General features: G+C 38.4%; 1 protein-coding gene across 1 annotated transcript; it reads left to right on the top strand.

Moving 5' to 3' along the window:
* The first annotated feature begins 481 nt into the window (after nucleotides 1-481).
* LOC132969087 (complement factor H-like) lies at nucleotides 482-22294 on the top strand. The gene is made up of 21 exons (XM_061034307.1): nucleotides 482-649; nucleotides 762-944; nucleotides 3827-3932; nucleotides 4082-4158; nucleotides 4286-4468; nucleotides 5939-6121; nucleotides 6253-6444; nucleotides 6590-6763; nucleotides 7767-7934; nucleotides 9885-10052; nucleotides 10395-10559; nucleotides 11510-11692; nucleotides 11788-11973; nucleotides 12398-12580; nucleotides 14153-14335; nucleotides 14467-14658; nucleotides 14804-14977; nucleotides 18601-18783; nucleotides 18915-19106; nucleotides 19252-19425; nucleotides 22180-22294. The coding sequence occupies exons 1-21, from the start codon at nucleotides 574-576 to the stop codon at nucleotides 22185-22187; spliced, it is 3333 nt and encodes a 1110-aa protein (XP_060890290.1). The 5' UTR covers nucleotides 482-573; the 3' UTR covers nucleotides 22188-22294.

Here is a 22294-nt window from a genome sequence, read left to right as displayed (position 1 = left end):
TTAGCCGGTCTTTTGGCAGCTGTCTCCAACCTTTACAAGGACATCGAAGCACAAACATCTGTAAACTGTGTAACGATGACATTCCTCCATAAAAAATAATATCTTCACACTTTTGATTGAGTTTGAAGTGAACAATCTTTTCCAAACTCTGGATGGAAAAAGCTCGAGCTGACTTGCTGAAATGTTTCGTTTGCTTAATTGATTTCTGCAAATAATTACCCAGAAGTAATCAAAGAACTTACGGGAATGCCTCTTTTTTTCTCACTGAATGACAAACATTACAAAGTCTGATTACACAGAGGCAGAGATTTGGTTACAAGCCTAAAAGCTATCCTGCTGTGTTTTAGGTGGCGTAAAGTATCCATAGTGTGATGTAAGGTTCTGTTAGTGGTCACTTCCTGTTTTTTTTTCTGCCCCCTGTGCGCCTCAGATCATAGTTGGAGGCTGGAGCAGACGGGATTGCGTAAATCATTGAGCAATCTTCTTTCTTTTTTTTTTCAGCCAGTGAAATCCCCAGCTCCCTCTGTGTTTCAGTCTGCTTTCTACTCGACTGTGTTGGGTCATGAAGATAAAATGCACGTAATAATCAGAAGCTGTGTCCTGTTGTTATGGATTCATACGCTGACGGTGGTGAATAGTCAGAGTCTAAGTAAGATCGAGTATGCTCCCTTCTCTCACAATTCGATTGTTTTGTATCGTTGTTGTGTGGATTTACGCTGATGATTATGTTTACTAATGACTTTTTTCTTGCTGCGTCACAGCCTGTACACTCGATCAGTTTTTGAAAAGTGATTTTTATGACACAAACTTCGACACGTCGTCCCTGGAGGACTCTTACCCCGGAGGGAAACAAGTGAGAGTGAGCTGTAATGTTGGCTTCAGTGGCTTTTTCAAAATCATCTGTATTGAGGGACGATGGCAGTCCAAAGGCACTAGATGTCAAGGTAAGTTACAATCCTTTACTGCTTGGAGATCAATACTTACTCTGCTATTTTAAAGACTATATACACCACACATGGCATTTTACTTTTATAGAAAAACGCTTATAGCTAGGTGATGTGTCATTTTTTTTAACTGCAAAAGAGCCCTAAGCACAACCTGAACCCTGAAATCAAACATAGTCAAATCTATATTTCTGATCATGTCCCTAAAGGAGAGATTAAAAAACAGATGTTAGATGAAGTTCAACATTTCCAACTCAGCCACACCTTTGCACCATAACTTCTCTGTTGCTAGGGAATGGAGGACGACTTTCCAGAAACAGAAACACCTATATGAAAAGGTGGAAAAGGGGTATAATATGTCCTCTTCAAAACAAAACAAACAAAACTAGCAATAGCAGTATAAGCAGTAGAGACTGCAAAATATAATTTTCAAACACGGTTATATTTGACATCCATTCTTCTTTCAGGAATAATGCTAATAGGGCAGTTCCCTTCCAAACACTTCAAGAGAACTTCCTCTTAGTACATGTGATAATAAGATGGACATAAGTTTTTAATACCAACCTTTAATATCAGAAGGGTTAATGTCTAACCATTACTGTAAGACTAAGAATGAAGAGTATTCATTCATGCGTTCAGGCCCAAGAGTTTGTGCAACATAATATATGGATGATTGCACTGCAGCGCTTTCACTGCAGCACAGTTTTTATTCAGAATCAGAATCAGATTTATTGGCCAGGTATGCTCACACACACGAGGAATTTGACTTTGGTGAACTGTGCTCTCTATGTACAACAAGCATAACATTAAATATCAACAACAAAGACAGGCAACAGTTTGTGAAGTTGGGTGAATACACGTCATCTTGTTTGGACATTGCTTGTGGTGTCCCCCAGGGGTCAGTGTTGGGCCCAATTCTTTTTATTCTCTACATAAATGATATATGTAAAACCTCAAATATTCTACAATTTGTGTTATTTGCAGATGACACAAATATTTTTTTGTACGGGAGAGGATTTGCAGCAGCTTCTGGAGTTAATTACATCTGAAATGAGCAAATTAAAAAGGTGGTTTGACAATAATAAATTATCATTGAATCTAAGGAAAACAAAAATCATGTTGTTTGGAAATTGTAATTTAAATAATGACGTAAATGTTAAGATAGATGGTGTTAATATTGAAAGAGTGTATGTAAATAAATTCCTAGGTGTGACAATAGACCACAAGCTCTGCTGGAAACCTCACATAAAACATGTTAAATCTAAACTGTCACGTAGCATCTCAGTCCTGTGTAAAGCAAAGCATATATTGGATCACAAATCATTGCATATTCTCTACTGTTCAATGATCTTACCTTATTTAAATTACTGTGTGGAGGTCTGGGGGACCACTTACAAAAGCTCACTGCTACCACTAGTCACACTTCAAAAACGAGCCATAAGAACAATCAATAAAGCAGGATATTATGATCACACCAATGTCCTGTTTTTACATTCCCGTACTATAAAGTTCATTGACCTGGTTGACTATCAAGTGGCACAAATCATGTTCAAAGTAAGAAACAAACTGCTACCAGGTAATATTCAAAAAAATTGAAACAGAGAGGGGGGTTATAATTTGAGGGAAAAGTTAAATTTTAAGATGCTAGCTGTTCGCACGACTTTAAAAAGTCAATGCATTTCAATTGGTGGTGTGAAACTGTGGAATGGTATGAGCACGGAGCTAAAGCATTGTCCAAACATGATCCAGTTTAAAACATTTTTACAAAGCAATGATTTTCAAAAGGTACAGGGATGAGGGAGAGCTTTAAGAAGGAAAAAATATAATAATAATAATAATAAAATAAATATAATAACAATAACAATAATAATAATTGGGTTTACAAGTTTTGTATACACAGGTGTATGTTAATGTGTATTATATATATGTAAATTGTACATATAGTAGCCTATATCAAATTGTATATATATATATATATAGATATAGATTGTATTAAATGTATAATTGTAAACATACTGTACCAAACTGTATAGATATAAGGATTGTATAAATATATAAAATGTAAATATAGTACATCAAATTGTACAAATAGATATGTATATATAGTTATAGATATATGGATTGTATAAATATATAAATTATAAAAAATCATAGTATATCAAGTGGTATATATGTATGGAGAATCATTGGATTGTAAATATCAACTATAGTATCATAAATATAATATATTATATATATAGCAAATTGTATATAGATAGATTGTATATATAGAGAGATTATAAGGAACACAGGAAGTTGATTTAATTTAATAAATATTAATTATTGAGCTGTGGAAAAGGGGTAGGATGAAATAAGTTTTATACTTCTTCCTACTCCTTTTCAGGCATATCAATTGAATATATGTAATTTGCTTTTTCTTTTTTTGTGAAATAATTTGAACATTGTTTTTTGTTTATTGTATTTTCGTGCTTTTAATTTTGTTTTGTATTTTTGACATGTTTGATTTTATTTGATATGTCTGAAATAAATTATTCAATCAATCAATCAATCAATCAATCAAGACAAAACATGCAAATAATTATATGTAGCCTATAAGACTTAATAGGACAACAGTGCAGTGATGAGTAGTGTAAAGGATACTGAAATAAACATGATAGTAAAAAACGTAATTATGTGACATATGACTTAATATACATGATTGGTGACGTCACTCAGGCTTTGTCCATTAATATTTACAGTCTATGATTGTTCCCTGGTTTTGATAGAAGCCACAATGTCAAATCAGGCTCTACTTTATGGTTTTCATACTGTTGAAATTGTATTGCATAAATAATTGCTTTTTGTTTTGTTTTGACTAATTTTCACAATTTTTATGTTTGAAGCAAGATCATGTGGTCATCCTGGCGACGCCCAGTTTGCAGATTTCCATCTGGACAAAGGCGACGATTTTGTTTTTGGGTCAAAAGTTGTATACACCTGTCAAAAAGGGTAAAAAAAAAAGAAGTAGCCTATGATAAAAAATGTTAGCTGTATAAAGTATCCCCTCATATTGTACATTTATAATGTTTAGCATAACAAGGAGTAAGATTTAAACCTCAGCATTTTATGATCTATTTTCTACATAATCCTGGTTCCAGTTATCAAATGGTCAGCCGGAGTAACTCTCGCATCTGCATGGCTGGAGGCTGGGATGGTGTTGTTCCTGTATGTGAAGGTAAGAGCTGATACAGAGGCCCATTATCATCTGGTACTTTATTTATTTGTCATTCCCTTATAAAGAGTTAATCGCTCACCTGCCTAAGTGTGGATGAATTTAAATTTGATCCTGTTTCCTTCTCCAGCTCAGCAGTGTCCAGTGATTCATGTCGGCGATAATGTTCAGGTGATCGGGGACCCGGAGGATGCAAACTACGGCAATGTAGTTCGATTTAGCTGCAAGTCTAACACACAGGTTCTGAATGGGACGTCGGAGATCTATTGTGATGAAAATGGAGAGTGGAGTGCCCAGGCTCCAAGCTGTGAAGGTAAAGATGTTCAAAAAAACTGCAGTTCCTCAAGTGTCCACTAGAGGCTGGCTGCAAAAGCCAAGGAATCCCCATTGGGTCCCATGTTAAAATGCCCCATTTTTGCAGCATATTTAAGCATGTCTTCAGCTTAGTACAAAAAACATTTTTTGGTGTCTAGCTCATATCTTTGTTCGTGCACCACGTAAGGGGGAAGAATTATTTTTTTACTTGTGTTTTGATTATGCAAAGTTTTGTATGTTTTCAAAATTGGGGGCGTGGGGGTTGGTTGAAGCTTCAACCTGCGAGGGGGCAGGTTGAAGCTCTTTACCAGGAAGTTTAAAGTTCCTGCATGAACAAAATATTTTCCACTTTTTAATCCAGTGTACCTGTGTTAAAAGTTAATTTATCTGACATTATTTTTCAATTTAATGCAATATTTTTTTAACTTTACATCCTTCATTAATCCCTGAGGGGAAATTCTGGTTTACATTCTGTTATTGAGAGACTTGCTTCTCATACGGAAAGGCCTGAAAAACACACATGCACAAACAGGACCTGTGGACATGCATTAGAGGAGAGCTAAGTGGGGCTGCTGTGCTCAGAAAGTGACATGGCACCTCTCCAGCCACCAGACCAACATTATCTGCCATTAACTAACTTGTTGAGCAATTAAAAGGCTTTGTCAGAGCTAACGATCCAATGAAATTCATCCCAACATTATGCCCCGCCTTTTATATTGTGATTGGTGCAGGACTTTAAGGTCCGCCTGAGCTCCACCTCTTTGCTTCTTTCTAGTTTGATTTAGGTGGAGGCAGCTTTTCCAATACTAGGATTCAGAATGCCTCTTTAAAACCAGTGGGTGAAGTCACTGAGACTACATCCATGTTTTATAAAGTCTATGATTTTTACACAATTAGAAAAAATGGTGGTAAAATAAATCCCCTTAAAAAATAGAGAAAAAAAAAGTAAACATAAAATGTTGCTTCTGATTGCTAATCATGCACATACACAATACTTCCTCTTGGACATCATGACATTTTTTATGCTCAGGACGGCATGTTTTAAATGATAATAGTCAACAGTTAAGATTTGACAAGAAAATTAGCTCCACATGGTGCAACTGCTATGCAAGACTTTCACAAGGGAAACCGAGTTTTTTCAACCGCAATCTAACAGGGAGAACAGAAAGTAAAAGTGGAACTGCTCAGAATGAATTCATATATTTGAGAAGCGCCACAGCAATCTCTTTCCAGTAATCCATTCTCAAATGGTGTGAGCATGACAGAACTCTGGTTAAGGATATATTAAAGGGAATCTGCTGTCCATCATCATTTAGTGTCATTAACATTAAATTTATACCCATATTTCAATGCATAATTGTAAAATAGGTCCAAAATGTTGGTGTCAAATGAGCAGCTAATTTTTGTTGCATTCTTTATGGAAAACAAATGTAGTTATTATGATGCTTGTGTGTATATTTCTCAACAGAGATCAAATGTGCAATACCTCAGATTCAAAATGGACGATTAACTGGACAGCTCCAAGATCACAAAGAACATGAAGTCCTGCATTTTGAGTGCAATCAGAGGTTCAAAAAACAGACTGAAAGACCGTCAAAATGCACAAAAATAGGAACTAAAGCCGAGTTCAGTCCAGCGCCTGTGTGTGAGCGTAAGTATAAACTGAGTTATATCGGTTATATCACACTGACTGGTGGGAGGTGAAGGGTTGTTGTGGGATTGTCGACTGCCTCTATCAACAAACTGATGAACAGAATCTTCTTTTACTCCTACAAAATGCAGCAACAAAATGTAAACTGTCACTGACGACACTCGAAGGCACCAGATATGACACTTCCCGAAATGTGTTTTCACCTGGAGACACAGTGACAACCACATGTGATTATAAGTACTGGATCTCTACACCTCAGAGCACCTCAGCTGTATCCACATGTAATGACGACGGAGACTGGGATATCACACCAGTTTGCCAAGGTATAGAAGTGCATGGTATCACAGTGATCAGATCATGAGACGGTTGTTTACTGCGCAGTGTGTATCAGTCATTAAACTGTGGTGATGATGATTATTAATGCCATCTTGATCTACCAAAGATTAACAAGTCTTTCCCTTGTTTTAGAGGTGAGGTGCAGCAATCAAAGAGACTCACTTGTGTCTTATTGGAATGTCCGTTGGGGACAAATAATAACACTGGATGAGAGTGTAAGCTATCAGTGTAAAAGAGGATATAGGGCAGCATCAAGCTGGGCCAGGTGCACCAGAGATGGATGGACTCCAAATCCACTTTGTAAAGGTATTGTGAAGTTTCAGGAACACCTGCCACTGAAATTTTCCAAAGTTGCTACTTTGCCACACTTGTCCCTCACAATGTAAAGTTTGCCCCTGTTGTACGGGAGGGGAGTAGGGACTCTGGAGGCTTGGCATGAAATGAAAAGGACGTTATTTGTACAAGATATCCAAGATAGCAGAAGGAAAGTCCAACACTATAACAACAGTTTTTCTGCTTTTACATCAATGCTACCCATTATTGAACGTTTCCACATTATCAACAAAAGAGCTAAGAAGAACATAATGGCAAACTGAAAAGATCATAAGCATCTTCATTACTTGCACAGCCATTTCACTGGTCGTGTGAAATCGTCATCAACCCGTCCCACTCACGGTGAATTTTCCTGACTCTTAATCTGATGTGCTGAAACATCAGCTACTTAATTATCTAATTTTAGTCAGGAGTAGGCAGGGAAATGTCTTGAGTAAGGTGGGCTGAAAATCTAGACTGTTAGCGTTCACATCACACATGCAGCTCACCATGCACATCAAGTTTTGTGCATGTTTGAGAGCACCATAAACGTCCCCTTTGAGGCCAGTTCACACCAACAATTTAAAACATATTGAGTTGAAATTTGAGATATTTTACAATGAGTCCTTCTACAACATTCTGAAACTGTTTTAAATCAATATGACAGGAGGAGACTGAAACTCTTTTAACATATGACAGGCCAAGAGGCTGCCTTCAAGTCAGACTAGCGTGGTATCACTTTTTCCCACACACGTTACCTGGGCTGTTCACCAAGGTGTATGAAGAGCAATCCAAGTATGTTTCATGACCAAGCAGCAACCTCTGGTGTGAAAAATGAAGCCAATGCAGAAGTGCCTAATCCGGCATTTGTCCAAGGTCCCCTTGTTCTCTATTCATTTCCATGATTTCCGAAAGACCAGCAATGATGAATAATTGTACCATCGAGAGATTTAGAAGTGTGAACAGAACTGTGTTTAACTGCAATTTTCTTTTTCAGTTATAACATGCATCAGACGTGAGGTTCCAAATACTGATATTGTGAGCAATGACAAGCAGACGTACATTTACAATGAAAAGGTCAGGTACGTCTGCAAGGATGGTTTTGAAGGACAATTCACTCTCACCTGTAGAGACAATAACTGGGCTGGGAATGCAAGATGCGAAGGTAAGAAACAACAGAACAATAAGTTCATTGTTAAAATGAATTGTTTTGTTTAGCTCATCTGTTTTTTTGTCGTGTAAGCATTTGGAGAAGATCTTTCGAAATTACGACTTGGAGAAACCCTTAAAACTTCATGACTCCCAGTCAACACAGTACCTTTTAGATCAGTTAAGAAATACAGAAGATCTTAGTTAGTCAGTCGGTAAGCAAAAAAATACTGTAAATTTTATTTCATTGACCTATGCTCCCTTTGAGTTGTTGGAAACCCCGACAGCAGAACAAGAGGTTGTGTTATACTGAGGTCACACTACACCACTTTATTTTCTGTTATGACGGTCACTGTGTCAGATTAGGCGATCACAGAGGCAAACATTTTGTACCGTGACTTGACCGACATGACATGACAGAATACATGGTTGTTAGCTGATGTGATGCCGTTGGAAGGAAGATGGGATGGGCAAGACGACACCCGGAAAGAAGAATGTAAACGAAAACAAAATAATTGCCAGAACGTGACAAACTCTTCCATAGTCGCATAGTTCAGTCTCGCAGCACCAATTTTCTGTAAGGAGGTTGTGAGGTGTCCCAGATGCGGTCTTGATTGTAGCTCAGGAAGAACTGTGTTACAGGATAGAACAATCCATTTTCAAGGTAGACGGGTCCTGAAACTCTGCATCTGCCGGATCGTTTACGACGTGTAGTCTGACCTCAGCTTAGACTTACTCAATGTTGGTTGTGTTTTTTTTTCCAATGATAGTGAAATTTATGGTTATCACTTAAATCCCATGTATTTCACTAATTACCCTACACACCTGTAAAGAAACAACCGCTTGACAATAACCCACAGCACTTGTGACAGTGTAGCTTCTAATACTTAGTTTGGCTAATCATAGAATGCGAGCTAATGCTAATCAAAACTACCCGTTTACTGTTGTGAACTGATGCTAGCTCAAGTATGCAAGCATTAGTACACATGACTGTTGGTTCAATAACAAGAAAACGTTAACGTCACTGAGCGGCTGAGACATAAAAGTGTTAGACAACACATCTGTGCTGGTCATGCACACTTGAGCTCTTGGTTTAACGTTATAAGTGCATTCCTGTTGATTTGATCGAGCATTACTTTAAAGAAGACATATTATACCCCTTGTCAACCTTTTCAAACAGTCTCCTGTGGTCTAAATGAAACATCTGTGCTGTGCTTTGGCCAAAATATAACATGAATCAAGCACCAGAGGAGGTTTGTGACCCTGTATAAACCAGCTCTCTCAGAACGCTCCGTTTTGGTGTGTGTGTCTCTTTAAATGCAACGAGCCCCCCCCCCCCAGTTTTGCTATAGGCTGGGGGTGGAGTCCATGAGTGGAGATACCAAGGGAGGGGAGAGGATTTTTTTTTTTTACCAGAATCCCACTGTGACATCACAAGGAGAGCAAATTTGAAACTGAGCATTTTTCTCTGTGTTGTAAGACTTATGCAGACCACAATCAAAGGACTGGATGGATTTATTTCACATTTTGTGGGTTGGTAGACACTCAGTTAGTTTGCCCAAATCTATGTTCAAAAACACTGTCAAAGTGGATTTTTCATATTATGGCCCCTTTAAACAAATACCATACAACCTGACCAGTTAACAAACACTATTGATTATCACCCCCATAGAAAAAAAACTTTATAAAACTGAACAGATCTGTAGTTATTTTAAACAAAATATCACGGGGCTCTGATGTGAATATATAATTACAGTTGTTCTGTCCTAAGATGATGCTTTAATTTATATAATTTCTATTCAGCAGCAGTAAAATGTTGGAAAAAAAACACTATTACAGGAATTTTCATTGAAACACTTTATTGGCGACAAGCCTGCTTAAATAAGATGTTTTGTTTTTCATGAAGATAGTCAAATGAAGTGGAGGTTGTGTGACTAACCGGACACTTTCACTGAATCTGTTTCAGAGGTACCGTGTAAAAAACATCCCATCCCCAATGCAATCATTACCTACAATGAAAGAGAAACATACCGGCACAACCAAGCAGTAGAATACACCTGTGAGCACGATCGTGATATGTCCTTCCGTGTTACCTGTGAGGAAGGTAAATGGACTGGGATTCAGAGCTGTCGAGGTAAGAAGTTTTATGACAGTACAATGACAAATACAATGCTTAACATGTGATTCTAGTTTCTTTATCTTTTCAGCAACAGAAATGTCTAACACTTCCTCCAAGACAAAAAGAAGCAACGTTTAATATAAAAGGTTTTACTAGTTCGAACAGTTAAATGTTAATTTGTTTTCACGTGAGTAAAAGTTCACAGCTTAGAGAGATTGTTCTTGAATTTAGACTCAAGCACTGGAATCATACAGACGACTATGGCCCTCCTCAAAGGACTTCACATGATACTATGTACTTATATCTTTCCATCAGTGCTGTCTGAATATAATCCTTCTTTGTTCTTTTTTTATATAGCAACAGCATGTGGAGAACCTGAAATTCAAAATGGATTTGTTGTTGCTCAGGAGGATAACAAGCTGTACTACACCTGCAATGACAATTTTAAGCTTCCCACCAAAGGCTGGTGGGGAGAAGCCGTATGTGATGGCAGGAAGTGGTCTGGACTTCAAGAATGCATTGGTAATTCATCTTTGTAAATAACACATCACTCAAAAATCAGGCCAGAGACTGCCAGAGAAATCCATCTTATGCCTGGCGTAAGAATTTTTTGAAAGCATACATGTAAAGATTACCTATATTATGCTGATCCCCATTTTAAAACTCACCTATAGTGTTACAATGCTGGATGTCCATACTAAATGTGGGCTAATTTACAGCTCAAGAGGTAAATGTATGTTGGAGTAATCCCAGAATAAGTCTGCAGAGGGCGCCACATGGCTTGTTCTGCTAAACACAGGATAGTTCCCCGATATGAAACCAAGAATTTCACGAGACGGCTTCAAGCCTCTACGTATAGACTCTCTTCTCCCAGCATTGAAGAACAGCTATCCCCTGGCAGCCCTACAGCGTTCTGCCCCTCTGGAAGGCTTCCAGAGAGCCGGCCAATAAGAAGAAAGTGGACACATAAAATATAATATACATATACACATACATACATATAAAGAAACAGTATCAGGCAGAGGCTGAAATAACGGATTTGACAGACGCCAGTATACGATAAATAAGGAGGTTTTTTTAGATGCAAATCAGGCGAAAGCTGCTCTATAGGTTTCGCATACTGACAAACATGAAAGGTTAAAATGAGGAGACTATGGGATCTTTAAAGAGTGTTTGGGTTGAGAGAGGATTTTCCAAAGAAATAAACAAAACACTATTCTGTGAAACAGTAAATGCATCTTACACCAGTCCTCTGACATAGCACATTTTGTTATATAAGTTTGTTATATAATTTTAGTAAACACCATGATAATACATTTTGTGCTACTTTAAATTTCTTTGCTTGATCACATTTTTGTGACATCACTGAAGACGGCTTCTTCAGAGAGGAAACATTTTGTTCATTTACTTCAATTATCACGGCTGTCAGCAGCGATGTAATTAATGTCTCTTTGTAATCATCTCCACTGTAGAGAAAAGTCGGTGTGGAGAAGCTCCTGTGATTCCTAATGCGAAGGTCACTGAACTAAACCTCCGTAGAAGACAAGAGCTGCAGATAACGTGTCATGATGGATACCGCGCTCACACTGACCGTTTATCATGTGAAGACGGAAATTGGAATTTAGATGAATTATCGCCGGAATCAATTTGTAAACGTGAGTCAATAGTCAGTTCTTACTGTAGATCATAAAAGTATTTATAAAATGTACAGGATGTAACTCTGTGTTGTGTGTGTTTTGATATGTTGCAGCTGTCTCCAATCACTGCAAACCCCCACCTAAAATTGAAAATGCTGTAATTGTGAAGTCTTACCAAAAGCAATACCTGTCTGACTCGGAGGTGACTTATCAGTGCCGTGATAAGTACACAATGGAGGGAGAGGGCAGGGTTCGATGCTTGGATGGCCAATGGGAAATTAAGAACATTTCATGTAGACGTAAGTACATCCAAAATGAAAGTGGATTTAAAGAAAAAGTACGTACAAATTCAAAACTGTCCTCATGAATGTGTGCAAAATAGAATTTCAGTGCGTCAGATTTTTTGCTTGATGGTTCGACGGACACATGATTTGTAGCTGTGATGTTTAGGGCATCTTCAGAGTTTTGGTGTGTTTACCGACACAAATTAATTCATGACGATCAGAGACTAGATACAATGGAATAAAAAATTAGATCAATTGGTGCAGATATACTCACATTTATTGTTTTGATCCCTCAAATTCCTGTATGTGAAGGTAAGAGCTTAAACAGAGGCCCACTGTCATCTGGTACTTTATTTTTTTGTCATTCCCTTATAAAGAGTTAATCGCTCACCTGCCTAAGTGTGGATACATTTAAATTTGATCATGTTTCCTTCTCCAGCTCAGAAGTGTCCAGTGATTCATGTGGCTGATAATGTTCAGGTGATAAGGGACCCGGAGGACGCAACCTACGACAATGTAGTTCGATTTAGCTGCAAGTCTAACACAGAGTTTCTGAATGGGACGTCGGAGATCTCATGTGATGAAAATGAAGAGTGGAGTGACCAGGCTCCAAGCTGTGAAGGTAAAGCAGGCTTTCTTAAGAGAGAACCGAACACACAGGAAAATCTGATGTGCAAAAAAACTGCAGTGTCCACTAGAGGCTGGCTGCAAAAGCCAAGGAATCCCCATTGGGTCCCATGTTAAAATGCCCCATTGTTGCATAATATTTAAACATGTCTTCAGCTTAGTACAACATTTTTTTTTTGGTGTCTAGCTCATATCTTTGTTCATGCACAACGGAAGGGGGAAGAATTATTTTTTTACTTGTGTTTTGATTATGCAAAGGCAAAGAGTTTTGTACATTTGCAAAATTGGGGGCGTAGCTAATATGAACAGCAGGTGGGCAGGTTGAAGCTCTTTACCAGGAAGCTTAAAGTTCCTGCATAAACAAAATATTTTCCACTTTTTAATCCAGTGTACCTGTGTTAAAAGTTAATTTATCTGACATTATTTTTTCAATTTAATTTAATTTAATATTTTTTTAACTTTACATACTTCATTAATCCCTGAGGGGAAATTCTGGTTTACATTTTGTTATTGAGAGACTTGCTTCTCATATGGAAAGGCCTGAAAAACACACATGCACAAACAGGACCTGTGGACATGCATTAGAGGAGAGATAATTGGGGCTGCTGCACACTGCTACACAGGGAGCGTGCCAGAGCTGTTGGGTGTTCGGTGCCTTGCTCAAGGGCACCTCAGCAGTGCTCAGAAAGTGACATGGCACCTCTCCAGCCACCAGACCAACATCATCTGCCATTAACTAACTTGTTGAGCAATTAAAAGGCTTTGTCAGAGCTAACGATCCAATGAAATTCATCCCAACATTATGCCCCGCCTTTTATATTGTGATTGGTGCAGGACTTTAAGGTCCGCCTCAGCTCCACCTCTTTGCTTCTTTCTAGTTTGATTTAGGTGGAGGCAGCTTTTCCAATACTAGGATTCAGAATGCCTCTTTAAAACCAGTGGGTGAAGTCACTGAGACTACGTCCATGTTTTATAAAGTCTATGATTTTTACACAATTAGAAAAAATGGTCGTAAAATAAATCCCATTAAAAAATAGAGAAATAAAAAGTCAACATAAAATGTTGCTTCTGATTGCTAATCATGCACATACACAATACTTCCTCTTGGACATCATGACTTTTTTATGCTCAGGACAGCATGTTTTAAATGATAATAGTCAACAGTTAAGATTTGACAGGAAAATTAGCTCCACATGGTGCAACTGCTATGCAAGACTTTCACAAGGGAAACCAAGTTTTTTCAACCGCAATCTAACAGGGAGAACAGAAAGTAAAAGTGGAACTGCTCAGAATGAATTCATATATTTGAGAAGCGCCACAGCAATCTCTTTCCAGGAATCCATTCTCAAATGGTGTGAGCATGACAGAACTCTGGTTAAGGATATATTAAAGGGAATCTGCTGTCCATCATCATTTAGTGTCATTAACATTAAATTTATACCCATATTTCAATGCATAATTGTAAAATAGGTCCAAAATGTTGGTGTCAAATGAGCAGCTAATTTTTGTTGCATTCTTTATGGAAAACAAATGTAGTTATGATGCTTGTGTGTATATTTCTCAACAGAGCTCAAATGTGCAATACCCCAGATTCAAAATGGACAATTAACTGGACAGCTCCAAGATCACAAAGAACATGAAGTCCTGCATTTTGAGTGCAATCAGAGGTTCAAAAAACAGACTGAAAGACCGTCAAAATGCACAAAAATAGGAACTAAAACCGAGTTCAGTCCAGCGCCTGTGTGTGAGCGTAAGTATAAACTGAGTTATATCGGTTATATCACACTGACTGGTGGGAGGTGAAGGGTTGTTGTGGGATTGTCGACTGCCTCGATCAACAAACTGATGAACAGAATCTTCTTTTTCTCCTACAAAATGCAGCAACAAAATGTAAACTGTCACTGACGACACTCAAAGGCACCAGATATGACACTTCCCAACATGTGTTTTCACCTGGAGACACAGTCACAACCACATGTGATTATAAGTACTGGATCTCTACACCTCAGAGCGCCTCAGCTGTATCCACATGTAGTGACGACGGAGAATGGGATATCACACCAGTTTGCCAAGGTATAGAAGTGCATGGTATCACAGTAATCAGATCATGAGACGGTTGTTTACTGCGCAGTGTGTATCAGTCATTAAACTTTGGTGATGATGATTATTAATGCCATCTTGATCTACCAAAGATTAATAAGTCTTTCCCTTGTTTTAGAGGTGAGGTGCAGCAATCAAAGAGACTCACTTATGTCTTATTGGGGTGTCCATCAGGGACAAATAATAACACTGGATCAGAGTGTATACTATCAGTGTAAAACAGGATATTGGGCAGCATCAAGCGAGGCCAGGTGCACCAGAGATGGATGGAGTCCAAATCCACTTTGTCAAGGTATTGTGAAGTTTTCTTTAGTTAATAACATGAATATTAAAGTTCAACCCGTGTCTGAGAAAGCGGGGAAGGACATTGAGGTCTAATTAGGATTAGTCTTCTGGCTGATGTACCACAGAAACATTCTAGACATGTTCAGGAACACCAGCAACTGAAATTTTCCAAACTTGCTACTCACACTTGTCCCTCACAATGGGCCTCAGTCACTAACAGTGCATACGCATAATGAGCTTAAACCGTGTGTACAAACGTTTGAAGCACAAATCTGGGATTCATCAATATATTCTTACTTGAAATTGTTCTTACTCTGCGAACAAAAATAGAACTTCCTCAGACCATGCGTACGCACAAATGATTAACCAGCTTCCTCAGACAATGTAAACATAACTATTTTAACTAGATGCATGACATATTAAAAATACATTCAGTAAAATATATATATATGAAAATGTTGAAAAGATGCATAAAAAACGTGAATTGACTGAATGTATTAAATAATTATGAATTGTTCACCTTTTCATCCTTTAATCTTAAATCTTAAATCTAATCGTCGACCACTCCCACCAATATTTCCATGAAATATTACACCTGTTACCAAAACCAGCTGATTAATCTGAGAATATTTAAGAGCATACAGGGAACATACATGATTGTGATTTACGTATAAGAAAGTGTAAAGATCTAGCCTTGCTGAAAGATATTGCAGCCGGTGCCTTCAGAAGAGTGTGTTGAATGGTTTATCAGCTGATTCTGTCTGCCAATGCATGTACAGAATTGCTGCGACTATGTAATTAAGTGTAACAGCATCCAGAGATGCCGCTCTTTTTTGCCTTTTGGGGCCATCTCCTAAAACCTTCTACTCGTTTCCACCTCACCTTCCGCTCTCGTACTGATACACCAATCGGATGTCCTTATATGGAGAGATGGGGGTGTGATAGAATGACGATTGCAGGTTGCAGGCACGAGCATGACGATTTAGAATGATTCTGATTCACTGAAATACGCATGGGGGTGAGAACAAAATTGGCCGGTACGCACGTGTCATGAATACGACGGTGACTTTGCATATGAACATTTCTATGAACATATTAGTGAATGAGGCCCAATGTGACGGGAGGGGAGTAGGGTCTCTGGAGACCTGGCGTGACATGAAAAGGACGCTGTGGTCGTTATTTGTACAAGATATCAAAGATAGCAGGAGGATAAAAGTCCAACACTATAACAACAGTTTTTCTGCTTTTATATCAATGCTACCCATTATTAGGCGTTTCCACATTATCAACAAAAGAGCTAAGAAGAACATAAAGGCCAACTGAAGAGATCATAAGCATCTTCATTACATGCACAACGAGCTCACTGGTAGCATAAAATCGTCATCACCCCGTCCCACTCACAGTGAATTTTCCTGACACATCAGCTCAGGCTATTTAATTTGCAAGTTTTACCCGGGAGTTGGCTGGAAAAAAGTCTGGGTAATGAATGGTATGAATCTAGGCAGTTGGTGTTCACATCACACATGCAGCTCACCATGCACATCAAGTTTTGTGCATGTTTGAGAGCACCATAAACGTCCCCTTTGAGGCCAGTTCACACCAATGATTTAAAACAAATTGAGTTGAAATTTGAGATAATTTACAATGAGTCCTTCTACAACATTCTGATCTGTTTTAAATCAATATGACAGGAGGAGACTGAAACCCTTTTAACATATGACAGGCCAAGAGGCTGCCTTAAAGTCAAAATAGTGTGGTATCACTTTTTCCCACACTCTTTACCTGGGCTGTTCACCAAGGTGTATGAAGTGCAATCCAAGTATGTTTGGCGACCTAGCAGCAACCTCTGGTGTGAAAAATGAAGCCAATGCAGAAGTGCCTAATCCGGCATTTGTCGATGAATGAGGATTGATGAGGAAGTTTTTATAGTAGATATTAACATGTTTACAGCCTGGTCCAAAAAAAGAAATAGGTCTTATTAGTTATTGTGCTCATGGGCAAATAGCCTCTCAGTGGTGGTCTTGATCGGTCTTAATTTAAAATCCTGAGTCCGCCCAATCTGAGACAAGACCGAGTAAAAATGCTTTTGTTTCTTGTGTCCATTTTGTATTTATACCGACAACCCAGGACCTCGACTTGATAATCTCGGAATGTCCCGTGAGAGAAACACACAACAACTGAATTATGACCACTACCATTCAGTTTTGACATGTCTTCAGCTTAGTACAACATTTTTTTTTTGGTGTCTAGCTCATATCTTTGTTCATGCACAACGTAAGGGGGAAGAATTATTTTTTTACTTGTGTTTTGATTATGCAAAGGCAAAGAGTTTTGTACATTTGCAAAATTGGGGGCGTAGCTAATATGAACAGCAGGTGGGCAGGTTGAAGCTCTTTACCAGGAAGCTTAAAGTTCCTGCATAAACAAAATATTTTCCACTTTTTAATCCAGTGTACCTGTGTTAAAAGTTAATTTATCTGACATTATTTTTTCAATTTAATTTAATTTAATATTTTTTTAACTTTACATACTTCATTAATCCCTGAGGGGAAATTCTGGTTTACATTCTGTTATTGAGAGACTTGCTTCTCATATGGAAAGGCCTGAAAAACACACATGCACAAACAGGACCTGTGGACATGCATTAGAGGAGAGATAATTGGGGCTGCTGCACACTGCTACACAGGGAGCGTGCCAGAGCTGTTGGGTGTTCGGTGCCTTGCTCAAGGGCACCTCAGCAGTGCTCAGAAAGTGACATGGCACCTCTCCAGCCACCAGACCAACATCATCTGCCATTAACTAACTTGTTGAGCAATTAAAAGGCTTTGTCAGAGCTAACGATCCAATGAAATTCATCCCAACATTATGCCCCGCCTTTTATATTGTGATTGGTGCAGGACTTTAAGGTCCGCCTCAGCTCCACCTCTTTGCTTCTTTCTAGTTTGATTTAGGTGGAGGCAGCTTTTCCAATACTAGGATTCAGAATGCCTCTTTAAAACCAGTGGGTGAAGTCACTGAGCCTACGTCCATGTTTTATAAAGTCTATGATTTTTACACAATTAGAAAAAATGGTCGTAAAATAAATCCCATTAAAAAATAGAGAAATAAAAAGTCAACATAAAATGTTGCTTCTGATTGCTAATCATGCACATACACAATACTTCCTCTTGGACATCATGACTTTTTTATGCTCAGGACAGCATGTTTTAAATGATAATAGTCAACAGTTAAGATTTGACAGGAAAATTAGCTCCACATGGTGCAACTGCTATGCAAGACTTTCACAGGGGAAACCAAGTTTTTTCAACCGCAATCTAACAGGGAGAACAGAAAGTAAAAGTGGAACTGCTCAGAATGAATTCATATATTTGAGAAGCGCCACAGCAATCTCTTTCCAGGAATCCATTCTCAAATGGTGTGAGCATGACAGAACTCTGGTTAAGGATATATTAAAGGGAATCTGCTGTCCATCATCATTTAGTGTCATTAACATTAAATTTATACCCATATTTCAATGCATAATTGTAAAATAGGTCCAAAATGTTGGTGTCAAATGAGCAGCTAATTTTTGTTGCATTCTTTATGGAAAACAAATGTAGTTATGATGCTTGTGTGTATATTTCTCAACAGAGCTCAAATGTGCAATACCCCAGATTCAAAATGGACAATTAACTGGACAGCTCCAAGATCACAAAGAACATGAAGTCCTGCATTTTGAGTGCAATCAGAGGTTCAAAAAACAGACTGAAAGACCGTCAAAATGCACAAAAATAGGAACTAAAACCGAGTTCAGTCCAGCGCCTGTGTGTGAGCGTAAGTATAAACTGAGTTATATCGGTTATATCACACTGACTGGTGGGAGGTGAAGGGTTGTTGTCGGATTGTCGACTGCCTCGATCAACAAACTGATGAACAGAATTTTCTTTTTCTCCTACAAAATGCAGCAACAAAATGTAAACTGTCACTGACGACACTCGAAGGCACCAGATATGACACTTCCCAACATGTGTTTTCACCTGGAGACACAGTCACAACCACATGTGATTATAAGTACTGGATCTCTACACCTCAGAGCACCTCAGCTGTATCCACATGTAGTGACGACGGAGAATGGGATATCACACCAGTTTGCCAAGGTATAGAAGTGCATGGTATCACAGTAATCAGATCATGAGACGGTTGTTTACTGCGCAGTGTGTATCAGTCATTAAACTTTGGTGATGATGATTATTAATGCCATCTTGATCTACCAAAGATTAATAAGTCTTTCCCTTGTTTTAGAGGTGAGGTGCAGCAATCAAAGAGACTCACTTATGTCTTATTGGGGTGTCCATCAGGGACAAATAATAACACTGGATGAGAGTGTAAGCTATCGGTGTAAAAGAGGATATACGGCAGCATCAAGCGAGGCCAGGTGCACCAGAGATGGATGGAGTCCAAATCCACTTTGTCAAGGTATTGTGAAGTTTTCTTGAGTTAATAACATGAATATTAAAGTTCAACCCGTGTCTGAGAAAGCGGGGAAGGACATTGAGGTCTAATTAGGATTAGTCTTCTGGCTGATGTACCACAGAAACATTCTAGACATGTTCAGGAACACCAGCAACTGAAATTTTCCAAACGTGCTACTCACACTTGTCCCTCACAATAGGCCTCAGTCACTAACAGTGCATACGCATAATGAGCTTAAACCGTGTGTACAAACGTTTGAAGCACAAATCTGGGATTCATCAATATATTCTTACTTGAAATTGTTCTTACTCTGCGAACAAAAATAGAACTTCCTCAGACCATGCGTACGCATAAATGATTAACCAGCTTTCTCAGAAAATGTAAACATAACTCTTTTAACTAGATGCATGACATATTAAAAATACATTCAGTAAAATATATAAATATATGAAAATGTTGAAAAGATGCATAAAAAACGTGAATTGACTGAATATATTAAATAATTATGAATTGTTCACCTTTTCATCCTTTAATCTTAAATCTTAAATCTTAAATCTAATCGTCGACCACTCCCACCAATATTTCCATGAAATATTACACCTGTTACCAAAACCAGTTGATTAATCTGAGAATATTTAAGAGCATACAGGGAACATACATGATTGTGATTTACGTATAAGAAAGTGTAAAGATCTAGCCTTGCTGAAAGATATTGCAGCCGGTGCCTTCAGAAGAGTGTGTTGAATGGTTTATCAGCTGATTCTGTCTGCCAATGCATGTACAGAATTGCTGCGACTATGTAATTAAGTGTAACAGCATCCAGAGATGCCGCTCTTTTTTGCCTTTTGGGGCCATCTCCTAAAAACTTCTACTCGTTTCCACCTCACCTTCCACTCTCGTACTGATACACCAATCGGATGTCCTTATATGGAGAGATGGGGGCGTGATAGAATGACGATTGTAGGTTGCAGGCACGAGCATGACGATTTAGAATGATTCTGATTCACTGAAATACGCATGGGGGTGAGAACAAAATTGGCCGGTACGCACGTGTCATGAATACGACGGTGACTTTGCGTATGAACATTTCTATGAACATATTAGTGAATGAGGCCCAATGTGAAGGTTTCCCCTGTTGGACGGGAGGGGAGTAGGGTCTCTGGAGACCTGGCGTGACATGAAAAGGACGCTGTGGTCGTTATTTGTACAAGATATCAAAGATAGCAGGAGGATAAAAGTCCAACACTATAACAACAGTTTTTCTGCTTTTATATCAATGCTACCCATTATTGGGCGTTTCCACATTATCAACAAAAGAGCTAAGAAGAACATAAAGGCCAACTGAAGAGATCATAAGCATCTTCATTACATGCACAACGATCTCACTGGTAGCATAAAATCGTCATCACCCCGTCCCACTCACAGTGAATTTTCCTGACACATCAGCTCAGGCTATTTAATTTGCAAGTTCTACCTGGGAGTTGGCTGGAAAAAAGTCTGGGTAATGAATGGTATGAATCTAGGCAGTTGGTGTTCACATCACACATGCAGCTCACCATGCACATCAAGTTTTGTGCATGTTTGAGAGCACCATAAACGTCCCCTTTGAGGCCAGTTCACACCAATGATTTAAAACAAATTGAGTTGAAATTTGAGATAATTTACAATGAGTCCTTCTACAACATTCTGATCTGTTTTAAATCAATATGACAGGAGGAGACTGAAACTCTTTTAACATATGACAGGCCAAGAGGCTGCCTTAAAGTCAAAATAGTGTGGTATCACTTTTTCCCACACTCTTTACCTGGGCTGTTCACCAAGGTGTATGAAGTGCAATCCAAGTATGTTTGGCGACCTAGCAGCAACCTCTGGTGTGAAAAATGAAGCCAATGCAGAAGTGCCTAATCCGGCATTTGTCGATGAATGAGGATTGATGAGGAAGTTTTTATAGTAGATATTAACATGTTTACAGCCTGGTCCAAAAAAAGAAATAGGTCTTATTAGTTATTGTGCTCATGGGCAAATAGCCTCTCAGTGGTGGTCTTGATCGGTCTTAATTTAAAATCCTGAGTCCGCCCAATCTGAGACAAGACCGAGTAAAAATGCTTTTGTTTCTTGTGTCCATTTTGTATTTATACCGACAACCCAGGACCTCGACTTGATAATCTCGGAATGTCCCTTGAGAGAAACACACAACAACTGAATTATGACCACTACCATTCAGTTTTGACCAGTACTGTAAACCCAGTTTAATCCGTCACAAATGCAATGGCATTTCACCCATTTCAACAAACAAAGCAGGCACTGAGGAAGATCTAAAGGCTCCTGAACAGAGTCTTAATGCTTTAGATTGAACAATATCTATTTTTCTAAGAGTCTTGGCAGCAGAGACATACATAACACAGCCATGATCAAACAATGACCTTATACATAGCTTGATAAATTGTGTGCATGGTTCCTCTCTCTGCACCCCATTCACAACCACATAAACGTTTCTTTCTATGTACTACTTTTCCACATTTCTCAATTATATTTCTGATATGAACGGCCCAAGTGAGCCTTTCATCAAACCATACGACCAAAAACTTAAATTCCTTTACTCTTTCTAAAGGACAACCATATAAACACAGCTCTATATCAAGCATTGTTTTTCTTAAAGCCAAGCACCTACGGCACATCAGTTAAACCTGATGCATTTTGAGACGTGGTACTGAACACCTTTTTTTTCTCTCTCTCTCTTTTTTTTCTCTCCAACAGCTTTGTAACCAGCTCCAGCAGACTCTCAATAAAAACACCATATTTACATTTTTTCCATGGTCCTTTAATTTGTTGTGTGGTCGGAGCATTTAATAAACCAGCTGTTTTGATTGTT

Source organism: Labrus mixtus, chromosome 3 (assembly GCF_963584025.1).
Source record: "Labrus mixtus chromosome 3, fLabMix1.1, whole genome shotgun sequence".
NCBI lineage: Eukaryota > Metazoa > Chordata > Actinopteri > Labriformes > Labridae > Labrus > Labrus mixtus.
This window is presented reverse-complemented; position numbering and strand designations above follow the sequence as displayed.

Excerpts from the sequence above, each read along its gene's own strand:
- LOC132969087 (XM_061034307.1), top strand. The coding sequence starts at position 574 with ATGCACGTAATAATCAGAAGCTGTGTCCTGTTGTTATGGATTCATACG. Across the intron at positions 650-761 it reads GGTGAATAGTCAGAGTCTAA|CCTGTACACTCGATCAGTTT; the intron begins GTAAGATCGAGT and ends GCTGCGTCACAG. Across the intron at positions 7,935-9,884 it reads TGGGAATGCAAGATGCGAAG|AGGTACCGTGTAAAAAACAT; the intron begins GTAAGAAACAAC and ends AATCTGTTTCAG.